This window comes from Procambarus clarkii, chromosome 11 (genome assembly GCF_040958095.1).
Source record: "Procambarus clarkii isolate CNS0578487 chromosome 11, FALCON_Pclarkii_2.0, whole genome shotgun sequence".
In the NCBI taxonomy this organism is placed as follows: Eukaryota; Metazoa; Arthropoda; class Malacostraca; order Decapoda; family Cambaridae; genus Procambarus; species Procambarus clarkii.
In genome coordinates this window covers 39,677,073-39,699,019 of record NC_091160.1, presented here as the reverse complement: position 1 = coordinate 39,699,019, position 21,947 = coordinate 39,677,073, and the positions used below count along the sequence as shown (strand labels likewise).

The window sequence follows — 21,947 nt, the reverse complement described above, 5'->3', positions numbered from 1 at the left end:
TTAGTATTAGCCTGAATTTAAAGAGTGCTTGGAGCTGCATGTGCTTAGGGTTGTCTTTCCTGTGTGCTCCCTAGTGCTGCTCTTGTGCTTCAGGGTTCTCTTCCTTGGAGTGTTCAGGAGCCACTCCTTTAGGGGATCCTCCTCGCTTGTGGTGGTCCTCACCCAGTGGGAGTTATGTTTCCTCAGATTTTCCTGCCTTGGATTGGGTGTGATATTGACTTACTTGGGGTGCACAATGTATTCACATGCTGCACTTTAGCTAGCCGAGGTCAGACTTCACAGCCATACAAGCAGCTGCTATGCTGACTCGCTACGTCATCTATACACATTCTATATAGTTTTGCATGACTACTTTCAATTAAAGATCCAGTGTCGCATCCCAGTGTCTGATTTTAGTTTTCCATGGTTGTTCTGGCAATATTTCTTATGCTCGCTGGGAGGATGTTGAACAACCGTGGACCTCTGATGTTTATAAGTGTTCTCTGATTGTACCTATGGCACCCCTGCTCCTCACTGGTTCTATTCTGCATTTTCTTCCATATCGTTCACTCTAGTATGTTGTTATTTTACTGTGTAGATTTGGTACTTGGCCCTCCAGTATCTTCCACATGTCTATTATTTGATATCTCTCTCTTGTATTCTTTCTAGTGAGTACATTTGGAGAGCTTTACTTGCCCGAAACGCATTGCGTAATAGTGGCTTTAGGCATTGTATGTACTAGCTCTATCTATATATCAATCCATTAATGTAACATCACTTGTATGTATATACCTTACCTGAATAAACATCTGAATCTGAATCTGAATCTGAATCTTTGAGACGATCCCAATAACTTAGGTGCTTTATTGCATCTATGTATGCCGTATATGTTCTCTGTATTCTCTCTATTTCGGCAATCTCTCCTGCTCTGACGGGGAAGTGAGTACTGAGCAGTACTCAAGACAGGACAGTACAAGTGATTTGTATAGTACAACCATTGTGATGGGATCCCTGGATTTGATAGTTCTTGTAATCCATCCGATCATTTTTCTGGCTGACGCAATATTTGCTTGATTATGCTCCCTAAACGTTAGGTTGTCAGACATCATTATTCCCAAATCCTTTACATGCTGCTTTCCTACTATGGGCACATTTGATTGTGTTTTGTACCCTGTATTATGTTTAAGGTCCTCCATTTTTACCATACCTGAGTACCTGGAATTTATCACTGTTAAACATGTTATTTTCTCATGCCCAGTCGAAAACTTTATTAATATCTGCTTGAAGTTTTTCAATGTCTTCAGCCGAGGTAATTTTCATACTAATTTTTGTGTCATCTGCAAAGGATGATACGAAGCTGTAACTCGTATTTTTGTATGTATCTGATATGAGAATAAGAAAAAGCAGTGGTGCAAGGACTGTACCCTGAGGTCCAGAGCTTTTAACTGCGCTTGGACTTGATTTTATATGATTGACTGTTACATGTTGTATCCTGTTTGACAGAAAACTGAGTAATCATTGTCTTACTTTACCGGTTATTCCCATTGACCTCATTTTGTATGCTATCACTCCATGGTCACATTTATCGAATGCTTTTGCGAAGTCCGTGTATACCACATTAGCATTCTGTTTTTCTTCTAATGCCTCAGTGACTTTGTCGTAGTGATCAAGTAGCTGTGAGAGGCACGATCTTCCCGCTCGAAATCCATGTTGGCCTGGGTTGTGAAGGTCATTAGTCTCCATGAAGTTGGTGACCTGACTCCTAATCACTCTCTCAAATACTTTTATTATGTGGGATGTTAGTGCAACTGGTCTATAATTCTTTGCCAATGCTTTGCTCCCTTCCTTGTGTAGAGGGGCAATGTTTGCTACTTTAAGTATATCTGGTATCTCTTCCCCCGTGTCCATGCTCTTCCTCCACACTATACCGAGTGCCTGTGCTACTGGCAGCTTGCATTTCTTTATAAAAATTTAATTCCATGAATCTGGACCCAGAGCTGAGTGCATGGCCATGCTTTGTTTGGTGTTTAGAGACCTGGAATTGATGATGTTGGTAAATTCTACCTTGGTTATACCGTCACCTCTTCTTCCGTCCCCTTTGGGTATAGTTAATTTTTCCCTTGATCCTTCCATCCTGCTTCACCAAAGCATCTGAGGGTTTCAGGGTTGGGGCAGGGTGCAGCTCAGAATATAGCTCCGTCATCTCTGGGGATTGCCCCTTCTGAATCAGGCGCAGAGGTAGATGAGCTTGCTAATCCCACCAAGGTTTCTGGGTCTTCCTTTCAGCCAGCCCCTTCGTCCTTTGAAGCCTTTCCCTTGGACTCCACCTTCCTAGTCCATGAGGTGTGCGAGGACGCCGGCTCTGCCCTGAGGCCCTCTGCTGCGGCTTTAGTGGTTTTTTGGAGGTCGGATATGGGGACTTTGGGTTCTTTTTTGACCCTATGCGTTTCCTAGTTCCCTTTGAGGAGGGTCTTCTTTCACAGGGGTTAGGGGTTTTCTTATTCTACTCCTCTCTGTATGAGTATGAGTTGGGTGTGGCTTTCCCTAGGGTTGATTTCCGCGTGCATTGGGGGCCCATCAGGTTCATTTTTCTGGAGGTTTCTGTCCTCTTGAGTCCTTCCTTCTGTATCTCAGGGAGGATCTTTTTTCAGTATTTCCTGTATGACCTGGATTACACCTCGCTGATAGACCCTGCCTCTTCTGAGTTTGGGTTTTCTTCCCAAACAGTACCACAGATCCTTGCATTAAAGGATCTGGGGTCTTCCTGGCTAAGTAGGCAGTCCCTTGTTTTCACTTGGGGAATGGTGCCGCTTTAGTTGTACCAAAATGCTCGAGTGATGTTGAGGTGTCAAATGTGTTTCAGGTGTTTCTGGGAGGCTTGTTTTCCGAGTCTCTCAATGACTGCATGTTTGTCCCTCAATCTTTCTCAGGATGTGAGTCTCGTGCAGCTCCAGGCCCAGGTTCCCGATTGTCAGCAATGCTGGTGGCAGATGACCTTCATGCCCATTATCATCTAGGTTCCATTGGGTGCTTTTTGGGCCTCCTTTAGTTGCATTTGGATTGTCTCATGGAGAACATCGGGGGCACCTAGGCCACTTGTAGGGGTTTTGATCTCTGCTGTTGCACATCGGCTGCACTTCTCAAGCTGTGTGTTCACATGCTCCAAGAGATGGTGGTCACATTCTTTGCCACACAACTCTTGTATCAACAGGCTGTGTTAGCCCGGTTTCTAGATGCAGCATGGGACCTTGCTCTCCTGTCCACTTCTCTGTTTTTCTCAGCTTTTATTTCCTGAGGATGTGGTCACCCAGTTCTTGTCCACTTTAACCACTGCTTGTCAGTCCTTTACAGACCATATGTTCGGGGTGCTCATGGTCAGTTTTCAAGGCAGTCAGCTAGGTCTAGGGTATTGTCATCTGTTGATTGGGATAGGCCATTGGTGGAGTCAGATGCCAGGTCGCATGCACTTCCTGCAGCCAGTCCTTCTCTGGTTGGTGCCACGCTCACTCCTTTCAGAAAGCAGTCTCTCAGGGTTTTCACTGGCCCTTTCACAGTTTGCCCAGTTTACCAACACCTGGTCCCATGATTAATGGTCTTTTCAGGTCGTTTCTTGCAGTCTGTGGTGGAGTTGGTCAGTTTGTCCTCCTGAAGGGAGTTCAGGCCTTTTCCGGGCAGATTTCCTCATGAAGGCTTGAACCCACGACAGGAGAAAGAACTGACAACCTCACCAGAGGCCGCAAGAAATGTTTTGCAAAGTCCACAAACTGTGGGACCTGGAATCAGCACACAGTCACATCCCTCAATGCCCCCCATCAAAGGGGAAAACCATTAAAGGACTGGTGTAAACCCTGAGACCCCCATCCTTCTGAAAAGAGCAAGCAAGAAACTGAGCAGACATTGGACTAGCCGCAGGAGGTGCATGCGACCCGGTGTCTGACTCTACTGATGGCCTACCTTAATAAGAAGGCAATACTCAGACCTACCTGACCTACCTTTCAAAACCAAGCACGAGTACCCCAAACAGACGTATGGGCCATAAAGGCCCAACAAGCACTAGTTGCCGGGGACAAGAATTCGGCAACCAGTTCCTCGGGAAATAGAAGCGAAGAAAACAAAGAAGCAAACAGGTGAGCAAGGGCCCACGCTGAATCTAGAGGCTGGGCCAACTCAGCCTGACAACATGCGAGTTATGTGGCAATGAAGGTGGCCACTGCTTCCTAGAGCATGGGAGCATACAGCTTGGGGAGCACAGCTGATGCCACAACAGCAAAGGCTAAGACTCCTGCAAGCTATCCCTGACAAAGCACCCCATTGACCCCATTGATCTCCATAGTCCAATCTGAGCGCAGCTAATGGAGACCCAAGAAGTGCACGATACCTGCTTGATGGGGTTCTGGGAGTTCTTCTACTCTCCAAGCCTGGCCCGTGGTCAGGCTTGACTTGTGTGTGGAACCCAGATACTGATGGGCACGAAGGTCATCTGCCACCAGCGTCACTGACAACAGGAAAACCTGGGCACAGAGCTACACAAGACCCACATCCCAAGAAAGAGTGGGAGACAAACATGCAGTCATTGAGAGACTCAAAAGAAGAGCATCTCAGAAACAACCTAAAAACACAGTTAACACCTCAACATCACTCCAGTATGCTGGTACAACAAAAGCTGCACAATACCCCAAGCAAACTCAAGGGATTGCCTGCTATCCAGAAAGACTCCAGAACCTCATAATGAATCCAAAACTAGTAGAAGACCTAAACTCAAAAGAGGCAAAGTTCATAGGAGAGGCCTAATCTGGGTCTCGCAGAAGGTACTGAAAAAGGGCCTCTCGAGCCACAGCAGTGGGACTCAAGAGGACAGAAACCTCTGGAAGGGTGGGCCAGAAGGTACCCGGAAAGAGAGCCCCAGGGAGGTGGGGTGGGGCAGAAGAGCACCCAAATCATACTCATACAGACAGGGAGGGAAAGGAAAAACCACTTACTCTGTAAAAGAAGGCACTCTTCAGAAGGAACATGGAACCACAAGAGTCAAAGGGGACCCAAGGACTCATGTCTAACTCCCCCAGAAGCTGCAGCAGAGGGCCACAGGGCACAGCCACCATCCTTATCCACTGCCTGGTATAGGAAGGCATGAGTCCAAGCGAAAGGCTTCAGAGGAAGAAGGGGCTTGCTGAAAGGAAAACCCAGAAGCATTGGTGGGATAAGCAAGCTCAACTGCTTCCATGCCTGATTCTGAAGGGGCAACCCCTAGAGCTTACCAAGCCATATCCTGAGCTATACTCTGCCCTAACCCCAAAACCATCACACACTTTGGGGCCAGAAGTAGAGGAGAGGGAAGGATCACATAAAAGGTGAACTATGCCCAAAGAGGAAGGAAGAGGTGGTGTGGACAGAACCAAGGAAGAATTTACCAACACCTCCAATTCAAGATCCCTAAACACCAAATGAGGTAACTCCAGGGCCAGGCACACAACCTAGACTGCTGCAACTTAGAAAAAACTAATGCACAGTGAAAAGCCCTAGCCTTGTTAAGTCAGGCAGGAAGAAGGGCAACATGTAGGGAACATATCTGATATGACTCAAGGTCGAAAGTGTCACCGATCCAGCATGTTCCATGGGGGAGGCAGAAAGAATGAGTGTCGCTACATGACACAGACAACACACAACCCTCAAACTCCCACAAGGTGAGAGCAGGTTCATAGGGTACATTCTTGGGACCACAGAACCACATTCCCAGGGACCAAAGGAATTGCCCTAACAGACACTAGATCTTTAATTGAAGGTAGTCATGCAAAAGTATATAGAATGTATAGAGACGATGTAGTAAGCAAACTGCTCGTATGACTGTGAAGGCTGCGAAAGTGCATTTGTATGCTGCACTAAAGTGTAGCATATGAATATCCAGTGCACCCCAGCCAATGTGACATCTGACCTGAGTAAATGCAAGAAAATCTAAAAAGACTTGACTCACCCTGCATGAGGACCACTACAAGCAAGGAGAACCCCTAAGGGAGCAACTCTTGAACACCCCATGGAAGAGAACCCTAAAGTGCAAGGGCAGCTCTAGGGAACACACAGGGAAGATAACCATAAGTACATGCAGCTCCAACCACCACTTAGCTGGAACAGCAATACTGAAGCCCAAGCAGCAGAGAGGAGACCCAGTACACATTACACACAGCATAGAGCTGAGGATGGAGGAGCTGGCTGACTGTAAGCTGCCACCCCTTTCTCCCAAATGAGTGGGGGAGGTGGGGCAAATGAGCTAGTGCTAGTTTCAAGAGATTTCAATCATTTGTTTACATTGATGGTTCGTGAGGCTGCAGTCTTGTTTGAAGCCAGCAGTGGTCTGTTTTGTTTGGTTGACTTTCTGGGTGCCTTCCCTGTTGGTGACGTAAATAAATATATAAATGTCACTGCTCCATGCACCTCTATGAGGGGACCAGGTTCTGACGCTGGTCCCCAGTAGGTAGGCCAATAGAACTTTGCGGCTGATGCAACTTAGTAGTTGGTACACTATCACTGATAGTGTATCTTCAATGAAACAATTTTTTCTATACAAGAAACTGGCCTTTCATTACTTTCAACTAGTATTTTGAAACAATAACTTAGTATTTAAGAAATTTCATAATCTGTGATTATATTCAATGAGGCCATTGCAATAGATATTTCAATGATTACTAGTTTTAAAGTGGCTATTAGATTAAATTTTAAATGATTTAGATTACATGTTATTTTGAAGAAACAGTATGAAAATACATTGACACAAACTTCCATAAAACCAATTGTTATTAATATTAAACTAAATTTTAAATTACTGTACATTTTGAATTGGTGCATGTTAAATTCTCTAGCATAGCACCATGATCCTACTGTATTTCAAAGCTACTAAAGCCATAGGGCAGAGTAAATGAAAATTATAGGACAAATGAATATAGTAAATGAGAAAATGTAGAGCCATCACCATTATCTCACGTCCCACTCTGGGTGGGAAGGCAGCCTAGAGACAGGCTTATCAGTGTAAGAAAGGCTGCAAATATTAACAAACTATACATGTTCATTCAGCATATCTTATTAAACGTCATCACACAGAACCAGCATCAAGTCCCACACATTATCATCAAAAAGCTCATTCCAGGACATATGAAGTCTAACTTTAGGGTTAGATAATGACAGGAAGCAAATACTGTATTACAAAACATCAGTCACAAGGGTAAAATGCATAGACAAGTTGAATGGTTTATGAACTGCAACTGATACAAACATATACACTTAGATGTGATCTCACATTGCACATTAGAACAAAATGCAAAACTCACTCCTCCTCCTGAAGACACATACAATTGCCATGATGACCTCAATGACAATGACCACTACTACTGCTGCTGGTATGACGACCCTCAGGTCCTGGTAGAGGGGCGGCGAGGCAACTCCTCCATTGGGGGGATCTTCATCTAGCAACAACACTGTTGATAAAGTGTTACTCAGTTCACATCTTTAATTCACTGTGGATTGTACCTGGCAAACCTGTCAATACACACAAAACTAAAGGTCATCGTCACAGTGTAATTTACATAAATTTATCTTTAACCACTGTGCTATGCCAACCGAGAAATTATGTTAAATTAGAAATTAGGCTCTCAATTAGGCAGAGGAAGTTTTGGGCCGAGAGATCGAGCCAAAACCGAGAACAAAGACACAAAGTTTTGAGTTTTGATGTTTTGTTGTTTTGAGTTTGATGTTTTGAGTGCATCAAAACAAGCAACTGGTTGAATAAAAATGAATTATCCTGAGGGAAACAAGGCAAATAATCATTAAAGTGGGTACAAAACTCACTACACTACTCCTACAGACATACCTCCTTCAGGAGTTAATGTTTTGACATCATATGTAGCCACACTGGAACCAGCGTGGTTGTGAGCTGTAACTCTGACAGCATAACGTGTGGCAGGTGTCAGGTCCCGGATCACATATGTTTTTTCATTGGCAGCAACATTGTTGGCTACAGAAATCCAATCCTGGAAAAGTCAGTTATGGATAAATAATATTTTACAGATTTTACCAGTGAAATTATCGAACAAAAATTAATGCATAATTCAACTGAATTTTCACAAAAATGTAAAAGACAAAAATTAGGGTCATGACATGATGGAAAAATGTATGTATTATAATTAATATGACACAAAAAGTATTTGTTATATTATTTGTGTCAATATGTAGAACATACATACAGTATTTTGAATCATATGGAATAGGAAAACTTCTTTAAATTTAGTGATAAATAGCCAAAAGGCAGTTTTATGGAAATTTTTATTATATGCAAATCTGGCTCAGATCCACAATGACATGATTCAGATTTTGGAGGATGTGCTGTATGTCAAAACTAGTAGGAATTGACACTGGAATATTTTAATCCAGTGATGTTAAGATTCCGAGATCATAAACTCTAGCTTCAAAAGCAAGGGTGTCGATAAAACATAATTCACTTCTGCAGAGTGGTAGATGAATGGAATAAATTAAATACAGAGTAGAGGATGCCAACTCCACCACATGCATCAAAACTTTACAAACAAAAAATCAGCCTTGAATGTAATGAAACGCCATTTTCTGGGTAAGTCCAGGAGCCTCCCCGGAAGTTATCCAGGCTGATAGAGATAGTCCTAACTTTTGGCATCAATCGATGTGGGTGGCGTTCTAGCCCTACTGTGGACCACACGGCCAGAACCTGGCCCCCCCTCAGAGAGGCACGAGGAGCAAGACAACTGGACCGGCTGGGAGACCAAACCAGCCAGTCGTCGAGGTAGGCCAACACCCAAACACTTAAAAGACGCAGATGGGCCACGACGACCCGCGTAAGGCGTGTGAACACGCGAGGCGCCCGATTCAACCTGAACGGGAGACAACTAAAGTGGTAACCTTGATGCTCCACAACAAAACCGAGCCAGTCCCTGAACTCCGGATGAATCGGGACGTGTCAATAAGCGTCCCGGAGGTCCAGGGACACCATCCAAGCTCCCGGTTCCAAGAGGAGCCGAACCTGAGACAGCGTAGTCATCCGAAAGGAGGGGCAATGAACCCCAGGGGTTCAGACGGGACAAGTCCAGAATGAACCTCAGGTCCGCACAGTTCCGTTTCGGCACTGGAAACAGACAGGAAACCCATCTGAGGGACAACGTCGTTTTGACGACGCCCAAGACAACTCAACGGAGCGCAGAAGAAGCCTGCCCTACCAGCCCCAAACCCCCCGAAGGACGAGGGGCCACCCAACGCCACCGCAGACCGAAGGAAACGACCTGAAATGCCCACAAATTGTGGGACCAAGCGTGAACAGCGCGAGCCTCCCCCCCATCGTTCCATGAATGGGGCGAACTGCAAATGGGCTGGCATCCCTTACGAGACCCAGAACCCTGCACAGGGCGAATACTGCGCCTACCAGCCGAAGACGGGTCTAAAGCCGGAGCCAAGCCCGAACCTGGCACTAGTGGCCTACCACGACGAAAGGAACCCCGAGCCCTGGCATGACCCCTCCAGGTAGGCCTCCACCACCTCCCCTCCAAACCCCCAGAGAACTAACAAGTCCAATATCGGACAGCAACTGGCCGAAGCAGCCTGAATACACTGCGCTATGGCTGCAGGAGCAGAAAGCAGAGGACAAAAGGGCGAAGACATCCTAAAAGCCAGGGCCCAGGCCGATTCCAGAGAGGAGGCAAGCACCGCCTATCGACACGCAAGCCGGGAAGCGTAAAACTGGGCAACCGCATCCCGCAAGATCGGCGCAAACAGCTTCAACAAGGCAGCCGACACGTGAGCAGCCGAGCCCAAGGCACCAGACCCCAGAACGGCCCCGAGCGTCCCCACATCCTCCCCAAGCCAGTCCGAAGACAGCTCCAGGAGGGAAAAGAAACGCAAGGCCGAAGCCAAGAGGCCCCTGGCGCGCAAATCCTCGGCCACCTGCGCAGCTGAAAGGGAGGGAACCTGCACATGGAGCTGCAGAACACCAACATCCAGGGAAAGAGCAGTAGCAAACAAGCATTCACTGAGGTGCTCAAGATTGCCCCCCCAGACATTAAAACATTAAACTTTTCGTTTAATGTTTCACACATTTCCTTTTCATTTTCCGTGAATCTATTTCCCATTTTCAACCTCTGAATGTTATCGTTTATCTGCAATTTGTTGTTTATAAATTTATAGAATAGACCCGGTTCTGTTTTACATTTGTCCGTAATCCCTTTTTCAAAATTTCTTTGTGCCTCTCTCCTCACTGCCGTGTAGTTGTTTCTCGCATCTTTGTATCGCTGGTATGTTTGGGGGTTTGGCCTTTTCCTATATTGATTCCATTTTTGTGTCTTTTGTAACTTTTTGTTTTCTATTTTGTGTCAAGGTAACTCTCATCCTGTGACTACACTTAAGTAATTACATTTATGTATGTAGTAACTATACACACACACAAAGATATTACATCACACACCAATCAACTCGTAGTACAAGTAATGCTGGACAAGTTGAAGTTTGTGTGTTGTATTAAAATCAAATGAATTTATTATCAGTCTACACCTGCAATGAATATTTTTTATATTCAACATTTAGTGGGGGGAGGGGGCAATATGGAACAGTCCATACATACATTACAAAATTTATCACACTGAAAAAATTAAAATTCTTAATGAGCAAATAATAAGTGCCGTCATATAATTAAAGACAAAAAATTGGACTCGGTCACCATATAAACAACCAAAAATAATTCAAACTGACCCTGGACGAGGAAGCACGATATTCTATGACATAATAGAGAATAGGACATCCTCCATCACCCCATGTACTGAGATGCACCAACACTGATGTGGAGTTGACGTCCAAGAGGCGAGATCGACTCGGCACGACAGGTTCTGAGGTAAAATATAAATACTCAATTGATGGTAATTTGTGGTTCTGATAACATACTGATAAAAATAATGTTCATAGACACATTGTGCTGTACTACAGATGGAAGTTAGTCCTCAGAGCTGGAGGCTGTTTCAGATACAAGCTGTCATACCAAAACTGAGAACAGAATGTTCTTCAGAATAGCACTACACTATATAATTTATCTTAAGCATAACAGGATTCAGTCTTCCCTAATATACAGGTGACCCTTATATAATTGGGTCCTTAAGTGACCCTTATATAATAAAGCAGATACATTCCTGAAAAACAAAACATTTCTAAAAATGTGCTATATAAAGTTTATATAATGCACATACTGTACATGTATTCAATTTATATTATAACCTGCATAACATGCAAAACAAATGTTTACATTGCCAATCATGACAAAGTTATATATTACACAATAGTTCACTAGGACTGACAGTATGAGGTGGTGTGAGAGTAGCAGCCCCACACCAGAAAATGCTATTTTTGTATTTAGCTTTACTCAATACAGCACTCAATGGTGAAAAAGACTTGAATAAGAAAGAAAACATTTTACAAAAACAATGTTATCACAAAGCTTGCAAATCAACCTTAATATGCTTAATTAATTATGTATGTCACAATAAACAAAACACATCCATTAATTATACCTGTGTATATTTCTTGAGGTTATCTTGAGATGATTTTGAGGCTTTAGTGTCCCCGCGGCCCGGTCCTCGACCAGGCCTCCACCCCCAGGAAGCAGCCTGTGACAGCTGACTAACACCCAGCTACCTATTTTACTGCTAGGTAACAGGGACATAGGGTGAAAGAAACTCTGCCCATTGTTTCTCGCCGGCGCCCGGGATCGAACCCGGGACCACAGTATCACAAGTCCAGTGTGCTGTCCGCTCGGCCGACCGGCTGGGTGGTTGTACTACGAGTGCTTTTTGAACTACCACATGGATAATGCTTTTCTGTCACCTAGAGGCAGCTATACCAACTACAGATGTCCCAATTCCTGTTCTGTATGGCCGAATATTGCAGCAAATAGAAACTTTTTCTAAACAACTAGAAAGGTCAAAAATTGCACCTGTGGTCCAAATCACTATCGAAGGGTTAATAGGTGCAAAAAAGAAATACAGACATTGTATGAGATGTACCTGAACCCTTGGTGGAGGTGGTGAGGATCTCTGAAGGCAGGCCAGTGCCCACCTTGTTATAAGCTGTCACATATAACTGGTACCGGGAGCCACAGACGAGACCCGACAGGGTGTGGGTTGTCCTCGCTGTGTGAAGCTCCACCTAGATTAAACAATAAAACTAACACAATTACTGTTTTGTAAATAAAAATATATTTTGCACACGAAAAATTAACAATGGGTAAACAGAAGATGATGTGTGGATGGTATTTAAAATGTATTAAACTAAAACTGTGTAATGAATTTACATATAATTAAATATAATTAAAAATAATTTAAAAAATTTTAACTTTTGGCTTTGAGTGCTAATGTATATAATTTTTCTGAGCAATAGACTAATGCATATATAGATTCTGGGAGCTTAGGCCCTCCGAGAAGATATCATATACCCAATATATGGATCATACAAGTTAACAGCAAATGTAAGCTGAATGTGATTTCCCGGTGAATGTTCAGAGACAACTGAGAACTATTCTGAGCTAGGAATGAGGAAGCTGTTTGCAGCAGCACAACCTGTCACCTGAGCCAAATGAACGAGGACACCAATAACGAAGAGTAAGAAGCATGCTCACACAGCTTCTCACCTAGGTGTGATCTGGAATGTTGCTTTATAACAAAACACAAAGAAAAGGAAACATTGAATTGAGCTCAAGACAAAAACTGCAAGAGAGTTAGAAGCTAGGAAGGCTCAAGAGAAGCATGTGTCGGCTAAAGTCAAGAGCTAAGTACAGACCAACTCGGCAAACAGGGCGGAAGGCAAGATCAAATGAAATGCGTCACCAGTGAGGCTCCACCAAATTCAAGCAACAAGTAATGACCTAAAAGGTATCTGAAGGAACAATGTTATTAATGAACTCACCTACAACACCATTAATGAAGACATGATGGGGATACAGGGAGTTCTTAAAAACATACTTGGCCACAACATGCAGCCCCTCCCCCCCCCCCCCTCAAAGAAAGATTAAAAATCGGAGACCAAGAAGCCTCAACATGAACACTAGTTGAGAGATGCAAACTATCTAGCTAGGCCCCACCACCAGCTTCTAAAAGAAGCAGAGCCTCATACAAGAGCCTCAAGACACAGATACAGTACTGGGCAAGTTAGAGTTGATAACTCTGGTAACCAGAGCAGACTGGACAACAAAAAAGCAAAACAAAGAGGACACCTCACAGGTACCAGGCTAGATGAAAGGGGTTCACCATTCTCTACAAATGGGAGCCAGAGCTACGATATCCAAACATCACACCCACCCACTGAGGCTGACAAAGTCCACAGTGGACACATGATCAAGGTATAACTGTACACAAGAAGGATCAGCCATCATCCACACCAATAATAGGAAAGGAATATGAAAAGGCAGCATATTACTGCTCCCATGCCAGATGCAATTTTGTCGAACAGAACACAAAAAGTAACAGCCAATCAAATAAAATCAAGTTCAAGAGCAGTTAAAAGCTCTGTACCTCAGGCTTTTCCTTATTCTCATATCAGACAGACAAAAATACAAGTCACAGCTTCGTATCATCCTTTGCAGATGACAAAAATCAGCATGTAAATTACCTCTGCTGAAGACATTAAAAAATTACAAGTAGATATTAATAAAGTTTTCAACTGGACAGCAGAAAATGAACTGATGTTTCACAGTGATAAATGCCAGGTGCTCAGGTAGGGTAAAAATGAGAACCTTAAACATAATACAGGGTACAAAACACAATCAAATCTGCCCATAGTAGGAAAGCAACATGTGAAGGATTTGGGAATAATGATGTCTGATGGCTTAATGTTTAGGGAGCATAACCAAACAAATTGCGTCAGCCAGAAAAATGATAGGATGGATTACGGGAACTTTCAAATCCAGGGATTCCATCACAATGGTTGTACAAACTATTCAAATCACTTGTGCTGCTCCATCTTGAGTACTGCTCAGTACTCACTTCCCTTTTCAGAGTAGGAGAGATTGCTGAAATAGAGGGAGTACAGAAAACTTTTACGGCACACATAGATGCGATAAAGCACCTAAATTATTGGGATCATCTCAAAGCTCTCCAAATGTACTCACTAGAAAGGAGACAGAGATATCAAATAATATACACATGGAAAATACTGGAGGGCCAGGTACCAAATCTACACAGTAAAATAACAACGTACTGGAGTGAATGATATGGAAGAAATTGCAGAATAGAACCAGTGAAGAGCAGGGGTGCCATAAGCACAATCAGAGAACACCGTATAAACATCAGAGATCCACGGTTGCTCAACAGCCTCCCAGCGAGTATAAGAAATATTGCCGGAACAACTGTGGACATCTTCAAGAGAAAACTTGATAGTTTTCTTCAAGGAGTAGTGGATATGAGGGCCTGTGGGTCACTCCAAACAACAGCCTGTTGGACCAAGCTCTCACAAGTCAAGCCTGGCCTTGGGCCGGGCTCGGGGAGTAGAAGAACTTCCAGAACCCCATCAAGCAGGTATGCCAAGAGAAACAGAAGGCCACTCAGACACAGGCCAGAGTTGTGCATACCACTGACAGACCAGCAAAAAGAGAATGTGCTTCATTAGCTAGCAGACAGGACTGAGACCACTCATTTGGAAACGAGAGATTACAGCCCCAGAAGAGGCAAGGAACTACAAGGAGGCAACCTGAAAGGCACCAAAAATCTAAATCTTCCATAGATAGATTCGCTACAGTGCATTTAACACACGGATATTCAACTGTAGTTCTGGAATACACTTCAGACAGACTATTCACTAAATTCACCCAGAAGGTGAAGGCAACTGAGCAGCAGACCAGGGCACCCACTTTCACAACTTTTCTTCACTGTGTGTGTGTGTGTGTGTTTTGATATCTGAACAAAGAAAGCATGAATAAGCACTTACCTCTTCCCAATTCCCATATTCCCGCTTGTAATTCATGATGTAGCCTCGGACTGGTGCATGGTGAGGCCTCAAGCTCCAGCGCAGAGTAAGAGCATCCCTTGAGCTACCTTGGACATACAGTGTAGGAGGGGCTGGTGGGACTGTGGAAAAAAAATAGCATGAGGGTTTAAAAATTACTACAGTACACTACCTGTAACAGCTTTCATATTATAAAATCCTGAAAAAAAGATAGAGCTGTGAAAAATGTATAGCATATGCAGCACAGATAAAATAAACCTTGGAAGAAAGCAGTGAGAATCAAAAATAATTACAAAATTTGCAACACAAGAGAAAGAAAATAACAGTTGGTAGGGATAAAGGTTATGGAAAAGTAATGCATTACACAATGAAGACTAAATAGCAGCCCATGACCATTTTTATGGATAAACTAAACAAGCTGATATCTTAGAAACAAAAATATAAGTACAACACAGATAACAATATAGACAAAATAATTAAACAAAACATGTACTGCATATTCACAAGATCTTATCTATTATTGAATAAATTATCTCTGTTCCTTGAGATTGGTTGAGCTAGACTCCTGTCCTCATAGCTTAGCCTGCTCAAATCTGGTACTCGTCTAGTTGAGGATAAAATACGGGCAGCTGTTGTTGATAGTCTCTGTCTGTTACAAATCTGGTTAACATTGCACTCACATTGCATAGTGTGAGGATTTACCTCTGCAAATGATTATATATATGTGTTAACAGAATAAACTTACATGATAAATTAAGCAAATTTTTCTTTGAAGAACAATGGGTCTTCAATGTGTTTTAAATTAAAATGCTGAGATTTATTTGGTAGTGTAAACAGAATGACTGTACCTTGTACTGTAAGTATGTATGTAACGCTGTCAGCACCATGAGTGTTGGCAGCCGTACAACTGAGGTTTCCTGCATCAGTCTTCTGTACATCACGAATAAACAAGGATCCATTGGGTCGTACCTGGAACAAATCCACTAGATCACTTCACAAAGAAAGTTGAGTAAATATGTGAATAAAGAGTGGTAACCAGCGTTGAATATAATGAAACGCCATTTTCTGGGGGGAAGCTCCGTCGGCTCCCTGGAGCTATCCAGGCTGAATGGATATACATATAACTTTCTGGCATCAGTCAAAGTGCTTGGAGTTTTTGCCTACCGAAAACCACGAGCCAGAACCTGGCCCCCTCAGAGAGGCACGAGGAGCAATGGCCTATAGAAACTTCCCTGTGGTTGGGAGCATTCTGTGTCTGCCATCGACTGGGACAGGCACTCAAAAAGGTAGGCACCCCAAAACAAACCCCTGTTCTGTTTAAAACATTGCTACCGAAAGCTGAACGAGTGGACAGAACTCCCCAAACAAAATTATCAAACTAGCATGACGTCATCACGTCACCGTGCTGCGCAATTCCTCCTTCCTTCCTTCCCCCCACCCGGGAGGGGGAAGGAGGAGCCCCAGACCATCTGTGCCGGCAATCCAACCGGCAGTTCTTAGGCTGGATGTCAAAACTCGAAAAACACCGCCGACCGAAGGGAGGAAGGGATGCCAGGGAGCCTCTGGGACTCACCCAGAAAATGGCGTTTCATTACATTCAACGCTGGTTTTCTGGGAGGAGCCTCGTCCGCTCCCCGGAGCTACCTCACCACAGATAAGTAAAAGAGGGAAGGATCTGGAAGGTACGAAGAGGGTCGCTAACCAATGAGAACCATGACAAGTAAGCACAAACGCACGGAGGAACATCAGGACAAAAAATACACCCCTGATCAAGGGACATGCAGGGACCCCGATACAAAGAGAACAGTCATGATAAGCGTCATGATAAGCAGGTGCCTGCACCCGCTTATGACCAATGGCCCAGGTGAACGAGAGCACGTACAGACAACACCAGTCGCACGACTCTGGGTCAAAAGAACCAACGACCCAACAGGCAGCAAGGAGGCGGCAAAACAGGTGAGTGTCACCCTGAGACAAGGGGACAGAGCAACCTTCAAACTCGCAAGACGAGGAGGGGGGATGCCGGGGGGTTACATCCATCGGACCACGGAGCCCCCTGTGGGGTTTCCCAGAGCCCTTAGCCTTGGTAACACACTAAGGGAAGCCCAGGCAGGATACTGTGAACTGGCGCCCTAGTCTACCAAACAAACTGCTAAAAGCTGAACCCCCGGGACGTGTCCATTCACGGGGGCCAAGCGGGGAGCACCACCAAACAGAAAAATTATACAAAAACCCCTAGAAGAGCATAGGGGGACCACAAAGGCAGACCCCTCCACCAGACAAAAACAAAAGAAAACAAAAACAGAAGAAAACGTACCCAGGCGGAACAGAGCTGGCCGTTGTTAGTGATGAAGTTAGCTGTGCAGTACCCCACGCCCTTGCCAGTAACGAATACTACCTCCTACCCAGAGATAAACAAGGGCAACAAAACCCCAGCCGACTCCAAGGGTGGCCCAGTACCGAGCAGTAAAGGACACAGCGGAGGTAGAACCCAAGGTGACTTGTGAAAAGTGGCTCCAAGCCCCAAGGGCAGTACTTACAGGGCACCTAGGGAAGAGAACCCTAGGCGCATGCAGCCCGAGTACCGTGGAATCTCACTCCTGGCTCACACCCCACCAATAGAGACAGCCCACACCACAAGGCATAGAACTGAAACAAAAACCGGAGCCAGAGGCACTCAATCGGCCAATAATCACATCAGCCAAGAACTGCCGGTTGGATCGCAGGCACAGATGGTCTGGGGCTCCCCCTTTCCCCCTCCTGGGGAGGGGGGGGGGTTGTGCAGATGGCGGCGCGGCGACGTGATGACGTCATGCTAGTTTGATAATTTTGTTTGGGGAGTTCTGTTCACTCGTTCAGCTTTCAGTAGTAATGTTTTAGTCAGAATAGGGGTTTTGGGGCGCCTACTTTTCTGGGTGCCTGTCCCGGTCGATGGCAGACATAGAATGCTCCCAACCACAACGGGGTTTATATAGACCATTGCTCCTCGTGCCTCTCTGTGGGGGGCCCAGTTCTGGCTCGTAGTCCCCAGTAGGCAAGAACTCCAAGCACTTTGACTGATGTCAAAAAGTTATATATATCCATTCAGCCTGGATAGCTCCGGGAGCTGACGGGGCTTCCCCCAGAAAGCTACCTTGAACAATATTAATATTAGTTCATTTTGTTGGGGACAAGAGTCACACGCGCTTCTTGTCCCACATTTAATCCAACCCTGAATGGACAATTAAAACTAATCATTTGGAATCCTTCCTTAACAAGTGACTGCTAGCATAAGTATTGATGTGCTCAACTTGGCAACTTCAACACTGCTCCATACAAAGTTAATAAGTCTCCAAAGTGCTTCTTCACCATAGTAATGCCAAACACAGACACAACCTAAGGTCCAAAAATCTTGACATGTCCCCAGATCCTCAGTCCCTGATGATAGTACATACAAGAAAAAGGCTTGGAGCCAAGGCAAGAGTTCTCAGTAGCCATTAACCTATCTCTGTCACCCTTTGAACAGATAAACTTGTTTAACCCCTGCACTACGCACCTGTTTTTTGCAGAAACAAGTGCAATTGCTAAGGACATTTTTGTTGTTTTTATAAATGTTCAGGTAAAGTTAGTCAAAATGTTTCCAAACTCATCTATTTTCATTTCAAAACAAAGAGTAATGAAAATATTAAACATTAAAATATAGCCTAATTAAAAAAACAAAAAACAGACAACTCTCAAAACAGGATTTGTTGTTTGGTGCAGTGTAGTGGTTAAGGCAGTGTAGGTGCAGTGTAGTGGTTAAGGCAGTATAGGTGCAGTGTAGTGGTTAAGGCAGTATAGGTGCAGTGTAGGTGCAGTGTAGTGGTTAAGGCAGTATAGGTGCAGTGTAGGTGCAGTGTAGTGGTTAAGGCAGTATAGGTGCAGTGTAGGTGCAGTGTAGTGGTTAAGGCAGTATAATCTCAAACATCAGCCATTGTTGTGCATCATTCCACCTAAAGCTCAGGAGTGATGAACAGTCCACAAAATAAGAAGAAACGCTCAAAAACCTGTACACAAGCACTTACACCAGGTAACACTTAAAAAGTCAAGTATTAAACATAGGATTCAAGGATCAAGCCAACTTAACTAAACCACCTGTCTGTCTGCCAAGTGACATGAGACAATTAAGTATGTGAGTATTGAAAGTCTGGAGGTATGTGTGGTGCTGACACCTAGTGTGGTTGAAACTAGTACGCGTGCCGATGAAGTGATAGTTAGCAAGTCTTCTCCTGGCAGTTACTTGTGATGTCACTGGAGAGTTTAGAAGGGCTTAAACGTTTTGAGTGAACCACTGACAGTACTTCTGGACATAACTATGTTCTTTCTCCATTATGGCCCTGCAGGGACCGCCTGAAATTTTTCCTATTTTGCCAGTGAATTTATGTTGTACAGCTTGACTGCATAATCTCGTCCTATGAGCACAGCTGATCTTACTTACATAGCAGTCACATCAGATAAGTCAGAATTTACCAGTTTAGCAAAAATATGGACATCTGATGATTATTCAAAATATTTACATATGGGGAAATGTACAAGTGCTTGAGGTGAGGTCAAATTATAATTATACTGTATAGGATATTCTATAAACTATTCTTTAACATATATATGTGCCACAGACCCTGCACCTGAAATGCCTGTGACTTAATGCTCATGTCTGTAGAGGCATGTTACACCTCATAAAGTGCAGTTTTTACACCTTCAGAACTCATGTACAGTAATATAATAATGTGTTCAATTTTTTCCCTTTACCTGAATTCTATCAGTTGGTAAAATCTTCTTTCCATTATGTTTCCATGTGATGTCTGGGGGCGGTTCTCCAACAGAATGACACTGGAGGCGGACGTCTTCCTTCCAAGCAACTTCCAGTGGGCCTCCAAATGATGCAATTTGTGCTGATACTAAATAAAATAAAAATAAAATATGTTCAAGAAGGTTCAGAAAATAAGATACAGTATTAACATTAAATAACTGGTATCAAGTGTAGTAAAATAAAACTATTTTTTTCTGAATGAACACTCCCTGAGCCACAGCCTGGGCTTATTCAGAACAATATTCCCATTCTTGAATACCCCGTGTCTCACGGTGACTTTTTAAATGTTCTCGTCATATTGATGGGGAGGGGAGATAGGTGAAATAAATTTCAATCCATCCATAAAATGTTCGTATCAAATCATATCAAACGTCATTTTTTTTTTTTTTTTTTTTTTTTTTTTTTTGAGATATATACAAGAGTTGTTACATTCTTGTACAGCCACTAGTACGCGTAGCGTTTCGGGCAAGTCCTTAATCCTATGGTCCCTGGAATACGATCCCCTGCCGCGAAGAATCTTTTTTTCATCCAAGTACACATTTTACTGTTGCGTTAAACAGAGGCTACAATTAAGGAATTGCGCCCAGTAAATCCTCCCCGGCCAGGATACGAACCCATGACATAGCGCTCGCGGAACGCCAGGCGAGTGTCTTACCACTACACAGAGACTGTAAAACTTTTACATGAAAATGAAGTGTTTGATATGACACCAAACAGTAGAATATAAGTAAAGTGTTAAATGTAACGAAAGCCTCCTCTTTTTTTTTTTCTGGGGGATCATTCAGTAGCTACCTGATGCTGCAGCGCCGGAGCTGCTCAACCTGAAGGCATGACACCCGCCCTCCAACACCCACTCAAGCCTTCCTGATGCCAAGACCAAAATTTGGCTCTCTGCAAGGTGAGGTTGGTTTTTGGGGTTGAGAACAACGCAAAAACCAAGAAAAACAAAGTATAAGAACATCAAAACAAGCAATTGCTTGAAGAAAATTCATTACCCTGAGTAAAGCAAGGAAAATCATTGCCACAGGGTAAACACCTCACCTGTGATGCACCTGATTTGTCACCAGATGGTACCTCAGGTCACCCACAGGTCCCAGCCAGTCAGCAAAATTCACAAGACACCCAACCAGAAAATTCCCTTCAACTCCCTTCAGAAAGAAGGAAATAGGGCAGATATGTGGAGCTGCTACTGGAAGAGGGCACTTCATTACATTTAATGCTTGATTTTTGTAAACCCCCTCCCCCCCCCCCCCCCCATAAGTAGCTCCCTGATACTGACTCACAATGCCTACTTGGCAAAGGAAGCCGGCTTTTCTGAAAGGTTGACAAAATTAATAAAACATAAATGCTGGACTGGGCCTACAAGTGGAAGAAGATGACAGAAGACTGCTGTGTGGGGGAGAAGAACAGCAGCACCTTGACAAACTTTCGAGCATCACATAAGTCCAGTGAGACTGAGGGGCCTCTGGATAAACACACACAGGCCCAGGAAACAACCTGCAATACACTCCTTAGAGAATCCAGAACCTATCTTGCAGCACCCATGAAAATGACAAACATATGGGGTGGCCAAGGGGTCAATGGTGGTAACCAGTACAGGAGTATCATCAAAATGACAAACAATATTCCTAGGAATACAACAAAAAAGTGCACACAGAAGAATCAGGCTCAATGCTAGCCAGAGATACCAGAGGGTATCCTTCTGGGACGGACCTAGTCCATCCTCCTAAGGTTTTCCATCGTAAAGAAAACTAAAATTTAAAGTATCCTCTCCTAACCTATCAGAGGACCCAAAACAGAAAACAGGACAGTATGTCACTTTCGTGAGCTGCTTCCATTTTTTAGTACAAAAAATTTTGGCTTTATTGTATGCACACGATCAAAATACGACGTTTTTTGTAAGAGGACAGGTTAGTAAACCAGCAAAGACAAGGTTCATGAAAAAACCTGAAGCATGGTAATTAGACTCACCAAACCTGAAGCAAAGCCTGAAGCATTGACTGCCCACAAGAGATGAGTCATTTTATTAGCACACACTTGCAAAACCTTGACAAGGAACAAATGGGGAATTATTCGAATATAGTGTTGGGCTCTGCCACGGAAGAGCCCAACAGTTGTCATGTGCAGACTGCAAGTGTTAATGTAACAGAATGGAACC

General features: G+C 43.9%; 1 protein-coding gene across 1 annotated transcript in view; it reads right to left on the bottom strand.

The window, feature by feature from the left end:
* The window catches only part of LOC123758359 (Down syndrome cell adhesion molecule 4), a 228,503-nt gene that overhangs the window by 63,157 nt on the left and 143,399 nt on the right, over nt 1-21,947 (bottom strand). The window contains exons 32-38 of the mRNA XM_069323052.1: nt 19,729-19,877; nt 15,810-15,930; nt 14,944-15,083; nt 12,030-12,171; nt 10,729-10,862; nt 7,835-7,994; nt 7,296-7,442 (exon numbers count right to left, since the gene is read on the bottom strand). Of these exons, the coding sequence (XP_069179153.1) occupies nt 7,296-7,442; nt 7,835-7,994; nt 10,729-10,862; nt 12,030-12,171; nt 14,944-15,083; nt 15,810-15,930; nt 19,729-19,877 (993 nt within the window). The remainder of the gene's footprint in view (nt 1-7,295; nt 7,443-7,834; nt 7,995-10,728; nt 10,863-12,029; nt 12,172-14,943; nt 15,084-15,809; nt 15,931-19,728; nt 19,878-21,947) is intronic.